Genomic DNA, 20827 nt, shown 5'->3' with positions numbered 1-20827 from the left:
TTTATTTAGCCTTAATTCCATCATCTGTAACATGCAGACACAGTGTATCCCCAGTTTGTTTGTGTTTGGTAGTAAGTCATGTTACAGTCTATATACAACTTTTTGGTTAAATTAAAACACGGACGCTGCATTGTTAAGTTTAATTATTGTTTTATTGGCTTAGTTCTGCATTTTAGTGAGGTTATGTGCTGTGCCGAGGCTTCGGGGCGCGTGTCGAGTAATCCAGGAAGTTTTCTGTGAAGCGCGTATCGAGGCTTGAGAACTTATTATTCCTGAATAAAAAGGAAAATGTCTCCCATCTATCATTTTCCTATAGTTACACAAACACATTCATTGCCACATATCTGGAATGTATCTGCCTGTTTAACACTATTTGCCTCGTGAAAATGAAACCCTTTTGAGAACCAATTTGCTGGATCTTCATCTCGCCATCACCATTAACCATTGTTAAGTTTAGTTATTGTTTACTGGCTTAGTGACGTTAATCATTTTTCCTTCTCTCCTACTCGCCACTATGTGCTCCACAGACCAAAGGAGGAGGCACCCAACCACTTCCTGCATTTAGGCACTGAGTGACATCATCAGTGATGTCACTGGAGTGGACCAAACATAGGGGGGAAGTGTGGGGGTGGGGGGAAGGGGGAGGGGGGGGGGGGGGGGTGGGGGGTGGGGGGGGGATGTTGGGAGGGGGGGGGTAAATTTAGGTTATGTATATGTATTGTGGTCAGTTTAACAATGGTTGCAAATGTATGGTATGGAATTGTTTTGGTACTAATTTAGTGGGAATAAACTACTTCATTAGTCATCTCTTTTCAGAGAAGGTTCTCTGGGTTTCCTGTGAAACTTGATTTGTTTTGTCCATTTATTTTGAATAACTTAAGTTTTGGGCTGTATCGAATGTCATTTTTGTTTTACACTCGAAGCTTTGATTGGGGATTTTGAAGCTTTGAATGTCCGTCGTCATATTTTATGACATTATCACCCTAATATTATTTAGAAAAATATTATTTTGTATTATTGTGGTTTGTTAAGGAATAATTGTTACAGGTTGAAAGCAGATAACGGCCGGTCTGTTTTCTTATCTCCCCCACCTCCCAAGGTTGGGAATCGCTCAAAAAGCACATGCAGGCATACGAGCAACAACATCTTCACTCGCACATAAATTAAAGCATTTTACGCCAGACGCATATTCTCAGTTGTTTCTGTGTCACTGATATCTGAGGCATGTGTGTTGTAGAGAAAGACCATATTTGGGTTGTCCTGCCTGTGCACATTGGGGAGGTTAAAAAATCCCCTCTGACCAGCTGTGGGAATTGGGTTAGCAGCACATGGTGACTTGTCTCCACTTGTATTCTCCTTGAATTCCACTTCTTCAGTCTCCAAATAATTGCTCTCAAAAATTCCTCCACAATTGGTTATATAAATGTAATTCATGGTGCTGGTAAATTGCAGCTAGACCTCCGTTAAGGGGAGGAAACAGGTTTTTGACTGCAGTGAAAATGTTGTTTTTGAAAAGGCTAAATGCCAACAAATTAATGAAAATATAATACATCTTGTGAATTTTGGAAATTATTACATCTATCTTCGCTCAATACATTTTCTTGTGACACCATTACACATAATCAGGGAAGGAGTTCAAATATGCCCTTACTGTATCCCATAATCCCTCCAGGCCCCGATCAAGATGCCTTAATGTGGCAGCAGCTCTTTCCATCCCTATCAAATCTATAAACTCTTCCAACCACCAGGGGCCCATTCCATAAATCCAGCTGAGAAAAGTGGAGCTTAAAGTGGCAGTAGGCAGTATATTTTTGGCATCATTGGGCAAAAATTCCATAATAACCTTTCAACATATTGTAATTAAAGTGTTCTGAGAGAAAACTAGACTTCTGCACCTCCTCATGGCTCTGTTTTCAGGCTTTAAATAATCTAGCCCGTGACGGGAGACTTTGACCAATCACAGGTCATTTCAGAGAGAGAGCGTTCCTATTGGCTGTGACCAGAACTTGCCGTGCCTTTACAAGATTTCACAAAGGCGGCAGCGGAGGCGTCACAAACTTTCAAATTTTACAGCTAAACCGTGCACTACAAGATGATTCTGAAAACATCTGAGGAGAGAAATAGGCATTAACGTATCATAATATTGATTCATATTTGATCAGCGCTGCCTATTTTGACCGTTTGGTCGGTGTTCGCGAGGGAGTGACAACCAGCGCTCATAGACAGCAGCTGGACAGCAGCTCAGATCAGCTCTTACTGCTTGTTTTCCTCCGGTCTGTGAAATCTTGCAGATGCCGTTAGGAGAACCGGAGGACACAGAAGAACATGATTTTTTTCAGGTTACCTGTTTCATGCACTACTGTCACGACATAGCAACCGTTTTATAAAAATAACTTTTTTTTAAATCATATTTGCTCCAATCTCGCCTACTTCAACTTTAAAGATCAAAACCCGGCTTGAATGAACCTAACGAATCAGTCTGGGAAAAAGTGGTTCCTTAAAGGTCAATTCAAGTTCACGCAATCAGACTAATTCTAGTCAGGTTCAAGTAGTCAAGATAACTGAGTGATGCACACTATTCTTAAGCAGATCGAAGCTATATGAGCACTTAAATCCAACAAGATGCAAGTGGAACTGCCATAATCAAGACAATGGGCTTTTGCTTTTTGTTTTGACACCATATAATTCTAGCCTTCTCCCACAACAGGCAGATTCAACTTATAATAAAATAATAAAATGCAATTTTTGTTTTAAGCTGAGTTAGTCTATGATTGCACCAATTTACCCAACACTGCATGCAAATTAAGCGGTCTTAAATATACTATATCTTTTCATATTGTATGTCAGCACAAGTTAGGAAAACATCTGAAATAAGCACTGTTAGAACCCAAAATTGTGTTTCATCAATTCTAATTATTATTACAGTAAATAGGCTGCATATACACTTATAATTGACAGTAAATGAAAACAAGTATAGAGGCCATTGTCTTCTTTAAAAATCCAATGTAATATGCATTATGACAACATTCTTATTCTATCAATACAGTATAGTATCAGCTGTAAAGAATATAATAAAGAATACCTGCAGCCATTTAGAAGTTAAAGGATGACACACTCACCATTTTCTTGGTTGTTCCCATCTTGTGTGCTCTTGCTGAAAAGTGAGACTAGTAACAACCATGTAATCATCATAATCCCCTTTTTATAATGACTGTTTGTGGTCAATTGTTGTTATTCCTTTGAGGTAATCTTCCTTATGGAGTCCTTGTGGATTTCCTCATAGAAAAGACATCCACTAATTACACTTGATACCTGTGGAAATAATCAGTTTGTTCAGTGTCAGAATAATATCAATAAAGCATATTTCCCTAGGATGAATAAAAAAAAAAAAAAATACTTCCATGAGAAAGTCTGACTGCTTGTTACAGAGGTTACATGAGGAGTGAATTTAATTTGACGGTTATAAGGAATGAGTCAAACAAAAAAAATTCCCAGTGTCAAGTTACTCCCGGAAGCAACACTCCCCTTTAAAAGAAGCCAATGAGAAATGCTTTGGAAATCCTTTTGTTGTTTGAGCTCGTCAAGATTGTGAAATCCATGTGGATTTCAATACAGAGGAAACGGAGAGGCTGCTTTCTGGTAATTGTGAGTCACAGTGGCCAGACCAGACATGCCAAACATTTCTAGAAAGTTTTCGACATGCTATATTATGATTTTTTTTCATGAAAATTTTCGACATACTATACCGTGACTTTTTTTCTAGAAAATTTTCGACATGCTATATTCTGACTTTTTTCCATGACATTTTTCAACATGACTTTTTTTCTAAAAAACATTCGACATACTATGCTATGATTTTTTTCACGAACTTTCTCGACGTACTATACTATGACTTTTTTTCATCAAATTTTTCGACATTCTATAGTATGATTTTTTTTAATGAAATTTTCGACATGCTATACTATGACTTTTTTTCATTATATTTTTCGACATACTATACTATGACTTTTTTTCATGAAAATGTTCGACATGCTATATTATGACTTTTTTCATTATATTTTTCAACATGCTATACTATGAATTCTTTCATGAAATTTTTCGACATACTATACTATCACTTTTTTTCATGAAATTTTTCAACATGACTTATGACTTTCTTCATGAAATTTTTCGACATACTATAGTATGATTTTTGTTTAATGAAATTTTCAACATGCTATACTATGACTTTTTTTCATGAAATTTTTAAACATGCTATACTATGACTTTTTTTCATGACATTTTTCGACATACTATACTATGACTTTTTTTTTGTAGTATGTACGCGAATGTGTCCTGGGCCACATCAAGGACCGCCTACTCAACTGACGTCTCGCTGGGATATGTGATGCATGTTAATACCAGGTCTGAACAGGGCCTGAGTAACTACGTGACGTTCTAGAAGTCTTTTGAACGACTCGTTGGTACGAACAAAGGGAACCAAGCAGCGAAGTGTCCCAAAGCACTGCCAGACACACGCACACACAAGCAGACAAACAGACAGAGAGAGAGGTAGGGGTGGAGCAGAGGAGTCGAATCGTTTGTTGACTGGCACAGACAGATACGGAGTACTCTACTGTGAAATAGTATACAGTAATTGACTCTGCACAAACACAGTAAATTACTGTGGATTTTACAGACATTCTCATCTGGCCACTGGGACTCATCAGAATGCATTTCCAGCATGTACTGTAACTCCAGATGCATATATGATTTAGTTTTATAGAAGGATGTATTGTATTTAGGAGAGAGATCAATACCACAAATGACAGTAGAGTTTTCCCATTTTATTTTGAGGTATATACAGTAGTTCACATGTTAAATGTATAACGTTATTAGTTTTATAGGTTCGTATCAAGTTTTACACAGAGGAAATACCGTTTTACTCACGGGGGAAAAACACACACAAGTTGCGGCTAACTCATGGTCACACCGATGAAATGCACTCTGGTTCAAATCTGCTTCCAGTTGTCGAGATATCTGAATTCACAAATTCATATATATATCATATATACAGTATATACTGTATATATACATGGTTTTTATGCTGGAGCATTTTTAAAAATCTAGTGTACTCTTGCTATTTTCTCAAGATCAAACCGGTTTGAAAATTTTTACACCGGCCCAACTCTAATGGCAAATAGTTGGTTGTTGCTATATTAATGCTCTGGATACTGATTTAGCGCCTTTAAACTCAAATTCAGTTGAAACAAAAAGTCAGAGGACCTCTGGACACAAGCCACTGTGACAACAATATAACTCCCAGTGTATGTAACTTTATCATAGATCATTCTAACAGTACATCTGTGAAGATTCTCAGCCATCCAGGTCATGGTATACAACACGGGGCAACTGAACTTGCTTTACATTCTTGAAGATGTTAAAGGGATAGTTCAGGTGTTTTTAAGTGGGGTTGTATGAGGTACTTATCCATAGTCAGTGTATTACCTATACAGTAAATGGCGGACGGCATGCCCCCATCTTGGAGAAAGAGACAGGAGTACATAGAGATTCATAGTTTTGCACTCGTCTGTTCACATGAAAAGTGACAGAAATAGTGGTGTCAAGTATGATCCGACAAGCACTTCTGATGGAGTATACTGGCCCCTTAAACGACCCAACAGAGGTTAAATGCCTGGGACTCCCCAGCAGTCAGTCAGCACGGAAGAACCCTTTTGGATGAGCAGTGAAATGTCTTCAATAATCTGAAGCAAGTTAATTAATCTAGCACTGATTTCTGGATATAACAAGCAGCTCTATGAGGCAGTGTTTCACGTGCAATGGTCATGCAAACATTTGCTAATTAGCACTAAACACAAAGTACAGCTGAGACAGACGGGAATGTCATGCGTTTTGGACGTATTTGGTCATAAACCAAAGTATTGGAAAAATTTAAATTGTGACCCGATAATGGTGCTGGATGAAAAGTTAGGGGATCAAAATTGTTCCAACTCATCCTCTGGGATCATGAATATCTGTAACAAATTACATGGCAATCCATAAAATAGTTGTTTGACATAAGCATCTACCTCACGGTGCCGATAAACTAGATCCCTAGAGCCATGGCACTAGCATGACTAAAACTATGCTTAACATTGTAATGCGTAAATGTGTACAACAAATCTGTTTTCTGGCAACCCTACTTACAACATACCACACAGGCTGGGCATGCAGCAGCTATCTGGAAGATGACTTTGGTAGCAAAATGTAAGAGGAAACACAGGACATTGGACTATCTCGATCCCCTTCTGTCTGGTTTATAGTGAAGGTTTCTATGGTATCCTGAGGCTGGTATTCATCGGTGCTTCTTTCTAAAGATGTTCCCTCCTGAAGCTCAGGATATGAGTTGAATTGCTGATCCCAGTGCTTCATTATCAGGTTGTATGATGGGTTGGGAATTATACTTCTGGATGGAGAAGATGGCAACCCTGACTGAGATGGCGTGTCCTCCTGGCAAGCAAAACCATTCATTGGTGCTCCTGTACTATGATGCAGCTCCGGAACATCCACGATATCTGCTTCACTGTGGTAACACTGGTCCACGAGAAGAGGACGAAATAAATGTTCACCCTTGAAAAAAAAAACAAAGACCTCACATTAATTTAGGGGGTGGTAGCTGGGCGTGCAAAAATGCAGACACATACAGTACATGGACAGCTCAGCGGACACCACAGACGAGTAGTAGTTCTGTTAATACTGTCCGCTTGGAGGACTCGTTCCACACAACGTCTGGTCACCGTATACTGTATGTTCACCATCTTAGTTGAGAGAGTACCATTTGCTAAGTAGCACTAAACGCAAAGTACAGCTAAGGCTGATTGAGTTTTGCAGGTATTTGATCATAAACCAAAGTATTGGACAAGTATAAAATGTGTCGTAGATGAAAAGATAAGAGATCAACAAAATGATTACAATTCGTTTCGAGGGGTACATGAATGTGTGCATCAAATTTCATTGCAATCCTTCCAACAGTTGTTGAGATAAGCCACAGTGTTGGACCATCAGACCGGGCATTGCCATCTTTAGAGCCACATTACTAGCATGGCTAAAAATAATGCACAAAAACAAAGCATCAAAAGCAGAGATATCCTGACTTTAAACCTGCAGTAGGCAGAATGTTTTTGGCGTCATTGGGCAAAAATTCCATTATAACATTTCAGCGTATTGTAATTCAAGTGTTCTGAGAGAAAACTAGACTACTGCACCTCCTCATGGCTCTGTTTTCAGGCTTTAGAAAGCTCCCTGCAGAGCCACTGAATACATTTTCTTTTACTAGTGGAGTGCCCCTTTAAGACATGGTTGTGAGGACTTACCGTTGATGTCAACACCGGCTTCGGGATCGGAGGATAGACCTTCTGTTTGATACTGTTGGATGTAAGAATGCATGGAAATAAATCACACAGGTTATGGCAACGACATGCGCTCATTCAAACGGAAACGTCAGAGGCAACATCTGAGCAAATCGCACAGAAAATGAACGTGTTTTGCCTGCTTACCATGTCCAGTGTCTGTAGAGAAGGAAGACGATGAGGATAAGGAGAACAAAAACAGTGACCAGGGAAATGATGACTGGACTGATCAAGTTATCAGCTGGTGAGATGAGACAAAACAGCCCAGATGAGGAAAAGCAGAAAATCAAATAAAGCAACAAATTTGATTATGTTTTCATAGGTTTTACTAAATAAATGGATTTGTACAAAAGGAGACATGGTGGTCTTTAAGGGGGAAAGAAGCAACATACTCGGTGTATTCAAGGTGGCAGTAAAGGATTGAGTGCCACATTCTCCAACTGCTGTCTTTGCCTTCACTGTGAATGTGTAGGAACTGATTGAAAGTTTTCTCGCTGTCAGACTGGTGGCCTCAGGATTATCTAAACCAAGCAAAGGAGATTGTCATTACTAATAAACATTCTGAAGAACCATCAAGATTACAATTGAAAGTACTTTTCAACTTACAAGGATAACTTTTTCGTGTTTAACATTTTGTTACTTCCACTCTTGAAGCCACTTTCTTTAAATGATAAATGGGAATTTTGTGTTGTGTATTGATGAATGATGAATATAAGACAGGGAAAATTATGTTTTTTTATCATATCATGACTATATTATCTAATATTTGTGAATGTAGCTACAGATTGAGAATGCGTAACAGGTCCTGTATGTAACCCTGGTTCTCTGTGGAATGTCAACAGAAAATAACGGGGGTGTCACAATACCTGTGCTGAAATTGACAATATTGTTGTTGTTGTTGTTGTCCAAACAATACAGGACATATCCTTGGATGAAAGCAGTCTGCTCTCGTAAAGATATTTTGTCCCAGGATACCTCATAATCTGAATCCTGCTGTTTCCCCTTCAATGATTTAAACAGGCCGTCTTGTATTCCTGACAAAGCGAACATGGGTGAAACATTTTATTGTGCTGAAACATTTATTAAGCAAACAGTCCTCCACAGAAAAGACAAACAATTCAATCTTACTTTCCTCCCTGACATAGCCCTCTCTTATTTCTAGTAGCACTGGAGCTCCTTGGGTGCAGGCATATATGGACAACGAGTATCTCAGTCCGTTTTTGAAGGTTTCTGAGGTGAAGAAATAACAGGACAGATGTATTGTAACATAAGGAAATGTAATTTTACAAGGATAACCGTTTTGTTGGCAAAGAATAAGACTTACCTGAAAATATATTGGCTTTAGTCTCATTGGGAGGCACTTTCAGCCACTCCACAATGCACTGCCCGGTTGGACACCAGTCCACGATGTAGCCACAGCTGGCTGTAGGGCTCGAAGACCAGGACAGGTTGAAGCCATCGTTGCTGCCAATGATCCAAGAAGTGTTCACTCTGGTTCTGTCTGAAAATGAAGACTCTTTGAAAGTTAGATTTGACATAAACATATAGCTGTATGAATAATAATAAGACCTATACTGAGCTACCTGCTATTATAATACTTCCATGCCTCATCCTGAGCTTCCATTTAGGATAGAGTTACTCTATTGGGGCTTTTATTTTGAAAAAACTCCTTCTGAGTTCCCCCTTAAGGGCATTTTTCATTTCACCTAGAAGTTGTAGTTTTGTTTCCTAAACCTAAAAAAGTTGTGATTTCGTTTCCTAAACCTAAAAAGGTTGTAGTTCTGTTGCCTAAACCTAAAGAAGTTGTAGTTTTGTTGCCTTAACAGGAAATTGTATTTTTGTTGCCTAAACCTAAAGAAGTTGTAGTTTTGTTGCCTAAACCGAAAGAAGTTGTAGTTTTGTTTCCTAAACCTAAAAAGGTTGTAGTTTTGTTTCCTAAACCTAAAGAAGTTGTGGTTTTGTTTCCTAAACCTAAAAAGGTTGTAGTTTTGTTGCCTAAACCTAAAGAAGTTGTAGTTTTGTTATCTTAACAGGAAGTTGTATTTTTGTTGCCTAAACCTAAAGAAGTTGTAGTTTTGTTGCCTAAACCTAAAGAAGTTGTAGTTTTGTTTCCTAAACCTAAAAAGGTTGTAGTTTTGTTGCCTAAACCTAAAGAAGTTGTAGTTTTGTTGCCTCAAAAGGTAGTTGTATTTTTGTTGCCTAAACCTAAAGTTGTAGTTTTGTTGCCTAAACCTAAAGAAGTTGTAGTTTTGTTTCCTAAACCTAAAGAAGTTGTAGTTTTGTCGCCTAAACCTAAAGAAGTTGTAGTTTTGTTGCCTAAACCTAAATAAGTTGTAGTTTTGTTGCCTAAACCTAAAGAAGTTGTAGTTTTGTTGCCTTAACAGGAAGTTGTATTTTTGTTGCCTAAACCTAAAGAAGTTGTAGTTTTGTTGCCTAAACCTAAAGAAGCCTTTCTGTTTGTGTTCAAAATGTGACGTTTCATGAAGTTTCGCTTTCACTTTTACAACGCAGTAGGCCCCTATTGACCCACATCTATGGTGCTTATAGCGACTGATAACGCCTATTTAATGGCCTGATAACAGTCAAATTGGGTGATTGAAAGTGAAACTCATCTTTGCTGTCTTCAAAGCCGTTGACAAAAACAGTACAGATAAGTTTCACTTTCAGTTCAGTTGAATGAGTCAGCATTCACACAATAAGAATAAACCCGTCAGATTATAGTGACCTTTCAGCCTTGTTGCTAGAAGGCTTAACGCAGGTTTAAATTCTTCCTTAACTGTAATATGTGTTAGCTTCATACCTGGATTGAGGCTGGGGATGGTGATGTTTGATGGGGGTGAGCTGCCGTTTATATTCCTGGCTGTAACTGTGATGATATACTCTTCAGTGGGGTCCAGACTGAGAGCATGACTGTGGTTGTTGGGAGCCACTTTGGTTCTATTTTGTCGTTCTACCTCTGTGGTCGTTGTCCAGGTCACTTCATAGTCTTCGATGTGTCCATGACTCTGGTTGTCCAGAGGCACCTGCAGAGAGGTAGTCTCACATGCCAGACCTATCTCCACAGCGCTGTGATAGCGCTATAGAAAGGTCTGGCTCCACACATTTTCGTTCTGCTATACAAGAAAAAAACACACTCTGGCTTGTTTGTATTTCTTTAAGGGGGACATATCATGCTCATCTTCAGGTTCACACTTGTATTTTGGGTTTCTACTAGAACATGTTTACATGCTTTAATGTTCAAACAACACATTATTTTTTTCTCATACTGTCTGTCTGAATATACCTGTATTCACTCTCGATCACGAAACGCTCCGTTTTAGTACATTTCAATGGAATGGCAACGGAATTGCGTTGCTAGGAAACAGCTTTGGGTCCATGTTTACTTCCTGTCAGCTGATGTCATTCACATACACTGCAACAGGAAATAAACTGGGACACATTTAGGATGTCTATGTTTAAAACTGTTTAAAACTGTTGAAATTGTCTAAAATTTGTAGATTTGTGACATCACAAATGTACAGAAATCCTGACAGCTTGTTTCAAGCGCACAGTTCCTGAATACGGGCTGTGTGTATTTCTCCATATATTGAGCGTTTTGATACTTTCACAGTATTTATTTATCACTTAAACTTGCTTTATAGTATAAAAGACATGAAAATCTCACTTTTTACAATATGGGACCTTTAAACCAATCGCAGTTGTCTGGGGTGGCGCTAAGCACGCTGCCCTTGTAAAATAGATAGCACAGATCTGAACAAATTTTGAAGTGAGGGGGGGCCAGCTTTGGATGACATAATACAGTGTTTCCCCCGGGAGTTTGAGAGACTGTGGTGTGGTGTTCTCCCAGAAGAAAATTTGGAACATATTAAAGTTAAATGCATCAATCTGGAGCACTTTGAGAGCAAAATTAAGAGGCTGATGAAGAGCTTGGTGCTCTAGTGAACAATTATAAAGGTTGTATGGTTACAAATGCTGATGGCAAAACGTCACATGGTAAACAAGACGGGGTGCCAACATTGCCACAGACCCCTCGCACTGAGGACAGTCCGCCCCGGTTGACATGCTGTATCTCCCCCACATGGATTTTGGTCCAAATGCTCTGCAGCACTTTTCCCGAAGGTCAAAGGTAAAACATTATAGTGGTTCACCTGGTGAACTAAGGAGTTAAAGGACAAGTGTCCTGCTGAAGGAGGGTAAGAGAGCTTTTTCACAATCTGGCAACCAAAAATGTGTTCTTATTAACAGCTTATTACTGATCTATTAAGAATTAGTGAATGATTAAACCTCTAATTACAAGTTATAAAGATTAAGCCCAATAGTCGGACTTACTTTCCAGATGGTTATAATCTTTTTGTCCTTCATCTGCATCCACACATCAAGAGCATCTGGAACTGTGGGACAAATAGACAATCAGTGACCAGAACATGGAATCAGTATCTGTTAAATTGCCATTATGGGTTATTAAAAGTTTCAAAATTTTTACTTTTTTTTTTTATTACTTACCATCACCCTTTGTGTGCAAGTTGACAGTTGTGCTCCAGTCACCCCACTTCCAGAAATTTTGCGTTGTTCCACATCGTACTTTCACAATATATTTCCAATTCGGTATCAGGTCATTCAAAACTACAAACTTAAGACCGACGCCAAAGCTTTCTTGTGTTCTCTGGGAACACAATATGGGAAAGAATGATGATGATGTTAGTGTAGTTCAGAGAAGGATCTTACCAACCGCCCTAACCCTCCTTTGTAACTGTCAGTTGTTGGGCTCATTGCAATTATTCATATGCAAGTTGTGGTTTTGTTGCCTAAACCTAAAGAAGTTGTACTTTTGTTGCCTAAACCAAAAGAAGTTGTAGTTTTGTTGCCTAAACCTAAATAAGTTGTAGTTTTGTTACCTAAATCTAAAGAAGTTGTAGTTTTGTTGCCTAAACCAAAATAAGTTGTAGTTTTCTTGCCTAAACCAGAAGTTGTAGTTTTGTTTCCTGAACCTAAAGAAGTTGTAGTTTTGTTGCCTACACCTAAAGAAGTTGTAGTTTTGTTGCCTAAACCTAAAGAAGTTGTAGTTTTGTTACCTGAACCTAAAGAAGTTGTAGTTCTGGTGCCTAAACCTAAAGAAGTTGTAGTTTTGTTGCCTAAACCTAAAGACGTTGTAGTTTTGTTGCCTAAACCTAAAGAAGTTGTAGTTTTGTTGCCTAAACCTAAAGAAGTTGTAGTTCTGTTGCCTAAACCTAAAGAAGTTGTAGTTTTGTTGCCTAAACCTAAAGACGTTGTAGTTTAGTTGCCTAAACCTAAAGAAGTTGTAGTTTTGTTGCCTAAACCTGAAGTTTTATTGCCTAAACCTAAAGAAGTTGTAGTTTTGTTGCCTAAACCTGAAGTTGTAGTTTTGTTGCCTTGACAGGAAGTTGTAGTTTTGTTGGCTAAACCTAAAGAAGCCTTTCTGTTTGTGTTGAAAACATGGCGTTTCATTCAGTTTTACATGTTACGTGTTGCTTTTAAGTTTCACTTTCACTTTTACACTTTTTTCATCTCTAGATCCTACTTTAAAAACCATTCTAATGTCTCACCTCTCTGGTATTTTTATCCCCGTTAATGTTTACTTGGCATGTTATACTGAGATTATTGTACTTTGGCACCGTCCACCGCCACTCCAGGCTGACATTTCTGGCATTCACAGTTGAAGCTGTGACTTCGTTTGGAGGGAGCATGTGCACTGAAACAAAAGACAAACAACAATCAGCTGAACTTAATGATTAAAATGAGATGTCAATAACCAAAAAAAAAAACACCAAATAACACCATATTTTTGTAAAGGTATACAGTACCTCTTTTAATCAGGTCTGCAGTGTCTGAAAGCTCCACCTTCCCATACGCATTCTTTGCTGTGAAAGTCCAGCTTTTCTCACCAACTTCTACTCGCACTTCTTGAGAGCATCTCAAATTCCCCATCTTTGCACATGGACTGAAATACAAAAAGCTAAGAGAGTCTAACTTTTCATTCAATGCAAATAAAATGCTCGAGTCCATCCCATCCCACAATATAAACATACAGGCAACCAGGACTACACCTCAAATATGGAAGCAAACAAAGGCCTTAGATTCTGAATTTGTAAGCAACTGAGCGACTAATTCCATCCATTAGTTATACCCGTACTTATACTCGTAGCTATTTCATCACTAAAATTCACTTATGAAAAATGTTTGAGGCGAGAAATCAACTGTGTAGATTTTGAATATTGACAGATTTACAATATTAGTTGGCGAATCGAACATTTGCTCTGACTTTTTCGGCCCTCCAAACGAACTCAGAGCGATTAGTCAGCATTTTTTTCGAATACTATGTGAACACTTCAAAAGAACTCAGACCCTCTGAAACAAGGAGGAGGTCTGAGTTCGGTTTGCTTCAAGTCTGCGTTGCGGTTCGCTTAACCTGTACGTTGTGAACACAAAGCGCCCCAGGTTCGCTTTAGGGATGTCACGAGAACCGATACTTCGGTACCAAGTCGATGCAAAAATTCTGAAGACGTGACGGTACTTGTTTTTCTTCAGTACCGCGGGTACCTTATGTACCGTCAAGGCTCTAGACTAATGGCGTCACGTCGTCCCGGGGACGAAAGAAAATGTGTTTGGATTTTGGTGAGAAACTTGAATAAAAACAGTTGTTTGAAGGAGATGTTTTTACAGTTTTAGAGACACTACGCATGTCCATGTTACGACCACCGCTTGAGGAGAGAGAAACATGCCTTTCTGTCTGTATCAGTCCTGCTCCCAAATGCTCGTTATGATTGTAATAAATGATGAAAAAACACATTAATAATTGCATTGATTGCACAGGCAGGACATCCTAAAACATCCTAAAACATCCTAAAACATCCTAAAACATCCTAAAACGGCGGTGGCAGCTACTTGATGAAAGCGCTGCATTTTCCATATACACCACTCAGATGTTTATGGGCTTAAAGAATTTATATCATTAGGACTATGTGGGTCTGAGCTCCAGAGAAACTCTAGTGTGAACAGAAAGAGGACTGAGGCCCCATCAGAGCTGAAGTGGACCAGAAAGAGAACTGAGTCCTCTTTCAAATGAACGGACAATGTGAATGAGTCCCTTTTCGGTTGTCCCACTTTAAGAGGACTGAGTTTGGTTCGTTTAAAAAGGACTATATGTGAAAACCCCCTAAGATTCAAACCCTTACCCTTGTTTGTTTCCATACTCATCCGGTTTATTTTTAATATACCTTTCAAGCAGCTGATAACTTATGAAGTTCCACCTCGTTTTCCTTCCTTCTGTCCAGTAACATTCGACTGATTCCAGATCTCGAGTTTCACACGTAAGGTTGCTGTAATCAGGTGGGTCTAAGTGATGGCAAGTATATATATATATATATATATATATATATATATATAAAACAAAAAAAAACAGCCAGCATTTATTAACAAGACATATTTAAGAGTCCAAAATCCCAAAATTCAGGACATTACTAAATCATACTTACAGCCAACATAAACATTAGCCCCATTATGGTTGTCTTCTGTTTCACAAAATACATTAATGGAACTAATTTTTGGTAACTGGTTCAGGAGGACGGTCAAGGCATGTGTCTGATTGCTGATCGTGGTAGTGTTCATATTAGCTCTACTATACTCAGACAGATACATTTCTTTAAAAACTTTCCCCGCAGGCAGAACGCAGCAGAAGGTGACTCTACTGCCAATCATGAACGCTTTCTCCTTTGGAAAAACCTCTGGTCTTTCTGAGGTTTCCATCCCTGCAAAAGCATAATAATAGGACATAATAAGCATCTGAAGGAGTGCCATGTCTGTCAAATATGTAATAATGTTAGCTTTTATGTTTTTGATGATCAAAACATGGAGATACGTGAGCGGAATATTTACCAGGAAGAGTTTGTTCTTGTTTCCATGGGCTTTTATGGTTTTTGTGTCGGGAACGGAGCCTGACCGAATGGGAAGCGCACTCCAACGCCAAATAGGACGTCCAGTTCCAGGAGTGAGTAGATCCTATCTGGTCAGGCATCACAGCAACTTCCTCCTAAATCATTTTCATAACCAAATTAAGCGGTGTGTTCATTTGGCTACTCCAAGGGCCTGTACTACGAAGCAGGATTTAGGGTTAGCGAGGTAACTTCAGGGTTTTCAGTCCTACGATGGTGGTTCACTTCTTACCGGGGTAGATCGCCATGGTAACTAATGTTGAACAGCTATAACCTGCTCTGGAGCAGGTTAGGTTCCAGATAAGAGACGTATAAAAGCACCGCCTACTGACCGATCAGAGCTCGGTGCGCAGATTGTATGATAATATTACACAAATACGAAGAAGTTACAGTCATAATCCAGGCTGAAAGCGACACAGTTTAAACTGACAAATGCAGGAAGGACAACTGGATTAATGCTGCGGGTGCTTAACGCTTTGAATTATGTTTTTATATTTATTTTTTACTTGTTCTCAGGTCCGTTTCACGCCATCGGAGTCGGGGACGCAGCTGAAAGAAGGCTGAAATAGTCATACACGCTGTTTCATTACTTAAGGGCGTAATGAAGTGTAATCTAATCATCCATTATATTCTGAAAGTTTTTTATAATATCTGCCATATCTAGATGACTAGATCTGAATTTTGAGTATTCTGTTAAATTAATAAGTGATAATTTACGCATTCACACATCGGCATTTATATCATTTTGCCAGCTGTCCTTCCTGCATTTGGCAGCTTCAACTGTGTTACTTTTAGTCCAGATTATGTGTGTTTGAATTCTTCGTATTTGTCTAATATTATAATTTGTAAAATGTGCCGCTCTGCTGACAGTAGACCTGTCCATGTTTGTGATTGGTCACATGCTGCAAACACCGCCCCTTTCATAGCCAGATTGAGAAACCCTGAGTTGATTCTTTTCCCTAGTTGATAACCAGCGCCGTAGGACCGCTTGGCGTGGTTAGTTCAGCCAGATAACGAGAAGATACCCTGCGGGTATGCTGAACTCGCTTCGTAGTACAGGCTCCAAAAACTGAGGATATTGTTATATGGAAGGTGTTAATACAAATTAAGTCTTACATAATGTTCTTTTTTGTCGGCTATGAGAACCATCAGCTCATAGATCAGCACATCCTGTACTGCAGAGCATGACGGCTCATCTTGCCATGTTATCAGGATCATCTGGTCAGAGCTGGTAAGTGTCAGATTCTGAGGTCCACAAAGGGAGTTACCTGAGGAATAAAAGATTACAGTACATTTGAATGGACTGTCCTCATCAGGACTGGCTTCATACTAATCTAACCATGCTTGTTTAGTCTTTATTTAGCCTTAATTCCATCATCTGTAACATGCAGACACGGTGTATCCCCAGTTTGTTTGTGTTTGGTAGTAAGTTTTGTTACAGTCTATATACAACTTTTTGGTTAAATTAAAACACGGACGCTGCATTGTTAAGTTTAGTTATTGTTTTATTGGCTTAGTTCTGCATTTTAGTGAGGTTATGTGCTGTGCCGAGGCTTCGGGGCGAGTGTCGAGTAATCCAGGAAGTTTTCTGTGAAGCGCGTATCGAGGCTTGAGAACTTATTATTCCTGAATAAAAAGGAAAATGTCTCCCATCTATCATTTTCCTATAGTTACACAAGCACATTCATTGCCCTCTGCCCGGCTAAACCACTGCCACATATCTGGAATATATCTGCCTGTTTAACACTATTTGCCTCGTGAAAATGAAACCCTTTTGAGAACCAATTTGCTGGATCTTCATCTTACCATCACTATTGTTAAGGTTAGTTATTGTTTATTGGCTTAGTGACGTTAATCATTTTTCCTTCTCTCCTACTCACCACTATGTGCTCCACAGACCAAAGGAGGCACCCAACCACTTCCTGCATTTAGGCACTGAGTGACATCATCAGTGATGTCACTGGAGTGGACCAAGCATGAGGAGGTAAATTTAGGTTATGTATATGTATTGTGGTCAGTTTAACAATGGTTGCAAATGTATGGTATGGAATTGTTTTGGTACTAATTTAGTGGGAATAAACTACTTCATTAGTCATCTCTTTTCAGAGAAGGTTCTTTGGGTTTCATGTGAAACTTGATTGGTTTTGTCCATTTATTTTGAATAAGTTACGGTTTGGGCTGTATCCAATGTCATTTGTTTTTACACTGGAAGCTTTGATTGGGGATTTTGAAGCTTTGAATGTCCGTCGTCATATTTTATGACATTATCACCCTAATATTATTTAGAAAAATATTATTTTGTATTATTGTGGTTTGTTGAAGGGACTGTTTGTAACTTTGTAAGCGTATAAATGTAGCGGGTCGGCACACATGCGCGTTCGCATATTCGCGCTCGCGTGTGGCCGGAGCCTCGTCTCTGCTGCCTGCTCTCCTTCACTCAGACAGCGTGCGCGCGTCCTCGCTGTCTCGCTCCACCTCTAGACGTGAACGCGCGCTCACTACACACTGCAGAAGAGTTAGTTTAGCTCTGAGAATATCTAGTGAATGTAGAGTGGACGTTTGTTACCGACCGGGTGCCGGTGTCTTCGGCTGCCGGCTGCGATCGGGAGGCGATAACGTAACTCATTGAGGAGCCCCGCTGCTGAAGCCTGCGCTGAGCAGGAAAAGCCAACACTAAGATCAGCATTAATTCATGGAGAGACCTTCGTCTGGTCAGCTAACATTACTGCCAAGCAGCTGAAATATAGAGTGATATTGTGGTTTTAGCTGACGTCTGTCGCCTCACTGTTTTGAGCGATGCTCGTTCATGTCGATGTAGAGCGAGCAAGCGCGAGCTCGACGCTGACTTTCATGATTTCAAGGCCACAGGTGTCGCTGTTAACAAGCATTTCTGAATCTTACAAATAGTCCCTTTAAGGAATAATTGTTACAGGTTGAAGGCAGATAACGGCCGGCCTGTTTTCTTATCTCCCCCACCTCCCAATGTGGGATTCGCTCACACAGCACATGCAGGCATACGAGCAACAACATCTTCACTCGCACATAAATTAAAGCATTTTACGCCAGACGCATATTCTCAGTTGTTTCTGTGTCACTGATATCTGAGGCATGTGTGTTGTAGAGAAAGACCATATTTGGGTTATCCTGCCTGTGCACATTGGGGAGGTTAAAAAATCCCCTCTGACCAGCTGGGTTGTCAGAATTGGGTTAGCAGCACATGGTGACTTGTCTCCACTTGTATTGCTGACTCTATTCTCCTTGAATTCCACTTCTTCAGTCTCCAAATAATTGCTCTCAAAAATTCCTCCACAATTGGTTATATAAATGTAATTCATGGTGCTGGTAAATTGCAGCTAGACCCCCGTTAGGGGGAGCAAACAAGTTTTTGACTGCAGTGAAAATGTTGTTTTTGAAAAGGCTAAATGCCAACAAATGAATGAAAATATAATACATCTTGTGAATTTTGGAAATTATTACATCTATCTTCGCTCAATACATTTTCTTGTGACACCATTACACATAATCAGGGAAGGAGTTCAAATATGCCCTTACTGTATCCCATAATCCCTCCAGGCCCCGATCAAGATGCCTTAATGTGGCAGCAGCTCTTTCCATCCCTATCAAATCTATAAACTCTTCCAACCACCAGGGGCCCATTCCATAAATCCAGCTGAGAAAAGTGGAGCTTAAAGTGGCAGTAGGCAGTATATTTTTGGCATCATTGGGTAAAAATTCCATAATAACCTTTCAGCATATTGTAATTCAAGTGTTCTGAGAGAAAACTAGACTTCTGCACCTCCTCAAGGCTCTGTTTTCAGGCTTTAAAAAATCTAGCCCGTGACGGGAGACTTTGACCAATCACAGGTCATTTCAGAGAGAGAGCGTTCCTATTGGCTGTGACCAGAACTTGCCGTGCCTTTACAAGATTTCACAAAGGCGGCAGCGGAGGCGTCACAAACTTTCTCATTTTACAGCTAAACCGTGCACTACAAGATGATTCTAAAAACATTTGAAATAGGCATTAACGTATCATAATATTGATTTATATTTGATCAGCGCTGCCTATTTTGACCGTTTTGGAGTTCGCAAGGGAGTGACAACCAGCGCTCATAGACTCAGATCAGCTCTTACTGCTTGTTTTCCTCTGTTCTGTGAAATCTTGCAGATGCCGTTAGGACCACCGGAGGACACAGAGGCACATGTTTTTTTTCAGGTTAGCTGTTTCATGTACTACTGTCACGATATATCGACCGTTTTATAAAAATATTTTTTTTTAAATCATATTTGCTCCAATCTCGCCTACTTCAGCTTTAAAGACCAAAACCCGGCTTGAATGAACCTAACGAATCAGCCTGGGAAAAAGTGGTTCCTTAAAGGTCAATTCAAGTTCACGCAATCAGACTAATTCTAGTCAGGTTCAAGTAGTCAAGATAACTGAGTGATGCACACTATTCTTAAGCAGATCGAAGCTATATGAGCACTTAAATCCTACAAGATGCAAGTGGAACTGCCATAATCAAGACAATGGCCTATTGCTTTTTGTTTTGACACCATATAATTCTAGCCTTCTCCCACAACAGGCAGATTCAACCTGAAATAAAACAATAAAATGCATTTTTTGATTTAAGCTGAGTTAGTCTATGATTGCACCAATTTACCCAACACTGCATGCAAATTAAGCGGTCTTAAATATACTATATCTTTTCATATTGTATGTCAGCACAAGTTAGGAAAACATCTGAAATAAGCACTGTTAGAACCCAAAATTGTGTTTCATCAATTCTAATTATTATTACAGTAAATAGGCTGCATATACACTTATAATCTACAGTAAATGAAAACAAGTATAGAGGCCATTGTCTTCTTTAAAAATCCAATGTAATATGCATTATGACAACATTCTTATTCTATCAATACAGTATGGTATCAGCTGTAAAGAATATAATAAAGAATACCTGCAGCCATTTAGAAGTTAAAGGATGACACACTCACCATTTTCTTGGTCGTTCCCATCTTGTGTGCTCTTGCTGAAAAGTGAGACTAGTAACAACCATGTAATCATCATAATCCCCTTTTTATAATGACTGTTTGTGGTCAATTGTTGTTATTCCTTTGAGGTAATCTTCCTTATGGAGTCCTTGTGGATTTCCTCATAGAAAAGACATCCACTAATTACACTTGATACCTGTGGAAATAATCAGTTTGTTCAGTGTCAGAATAATATCAATAAAGCATATTTCCCTAGGATGAATAAAAAAAATACTTCCATGAGAAAGTCTGACTGCTTGTTACAGAGCCTGCATGAGGAGTGAATTTAATTTGACGGTTATAAGGACCGAGTCAAATAAAAAAAAAATTCCCAGTGTCAAGTTACTCCCGGAAGCAACACTCCCCTTTAAAAGAAGCTAATTATAAGCTCTTTGGAAATCCATTTGCTGTTTGAGCTCACGATTGTGAAATCCATGTGGATTTCAATTTAGAGGAACTGGA

At 39.2% G+C, this 20827-nt stretch overlaps 1 protein-coding gene across 4 annotated transcripts; it reads right to left on the bottom strand.

Annotated features, from left to right (window-relative positions):
• Positions 1–4886: 4886 nt before the first annotated feature.
• Positions 4887–20823, bottom strand: LOC119478693 (leukemia inhibitory factor receptor-like). Of its 4 annotated transcripts, none has more exons than XM_037753597.1 (17): positions 20330–20823; positions 16454–16605; positions 15282–15435; positions 14882–15154; positions 14624–14741; positions 13211–13362; positions 12953–13098; positions 11892–12051; positions 11718–11779; positions 10189–10411; positions 8713–8904; positions 8517–8618; positions 8255–8422; positions 7781–7909; positions 7536–7629; positions 7353–7404; positions 4887–6609 (listed from the first exon to the last, which is right to left on the bottom strand). In XM_037753597.1, exons 1-17 carry the CDS (start codon positions 20400–20402, stop codon positions 6217–6219), a joined length of 2643 nt encoding a protein of 880 aa, XP_037609525.1. In that variant the 5' UTR covers positions 20403–20823; the 3' UTR covers positions 4887–6216. The 4 variants fall into 4 exon arrangements, with proteins under 4 accessions (XP_037609525.1, XP_037609527.1, XP_037609526.1 ...); XM_037753599.1 differs by having other exon boundaries at positions 13211–13347; positions 20330–20819; XM_037753598.1 differs by having other exon boundaries at positions 8713–8889; positions 20330–20818.
• Positions 20824–20827: the final 4 nt, after the last annotated feature.

The sequence above is a fragment of the Sebastes umbrosus genome, chromosome 19, assembly GCF_015220745.1.
Source record: "Sebastes umbrosus isolate fSebUmb1 chromosome 19, fSebUmb1.pri, whole genome shotgun sequence".
Lineage (NCBI taxonomy): Eukaryota > Metazoa > Chordata > Actinopteri > Perciformes > Sebastidae > Sebastes > Sebastes umbrosus.
The sequence above is the reverse complement of the archived record's forward strand: the minus strand, read 5'-3'. Positions and strand labels throughout refer to the sequence as shown.

Excerpts from the sequence above, each read along its gene's own strand:
- LOC119478693 (XM_037753597.1), bottom strand. The coding sequence starts at position 20,402 with ATGATGATTACATGGTTGTTACTAGTCTCACTTTTCAGCAAGAGCACA. Across the intron at positions 15,155-15,281 it reads ACAAGAACAAACTCTTCCTG|GGATGGAAACCTCAGAAAGA; the intron begins GTAAATATTCCG and ends ATGCTTTTGCAG. Across the intron at positions 6,610-7,352 it reads AGCCGGTGTTGACATCAACG|GGTGAACATTTATTTCGTCC; the intron begins GTAAGTCCTCAC and ends TTTTTTTTCAAG.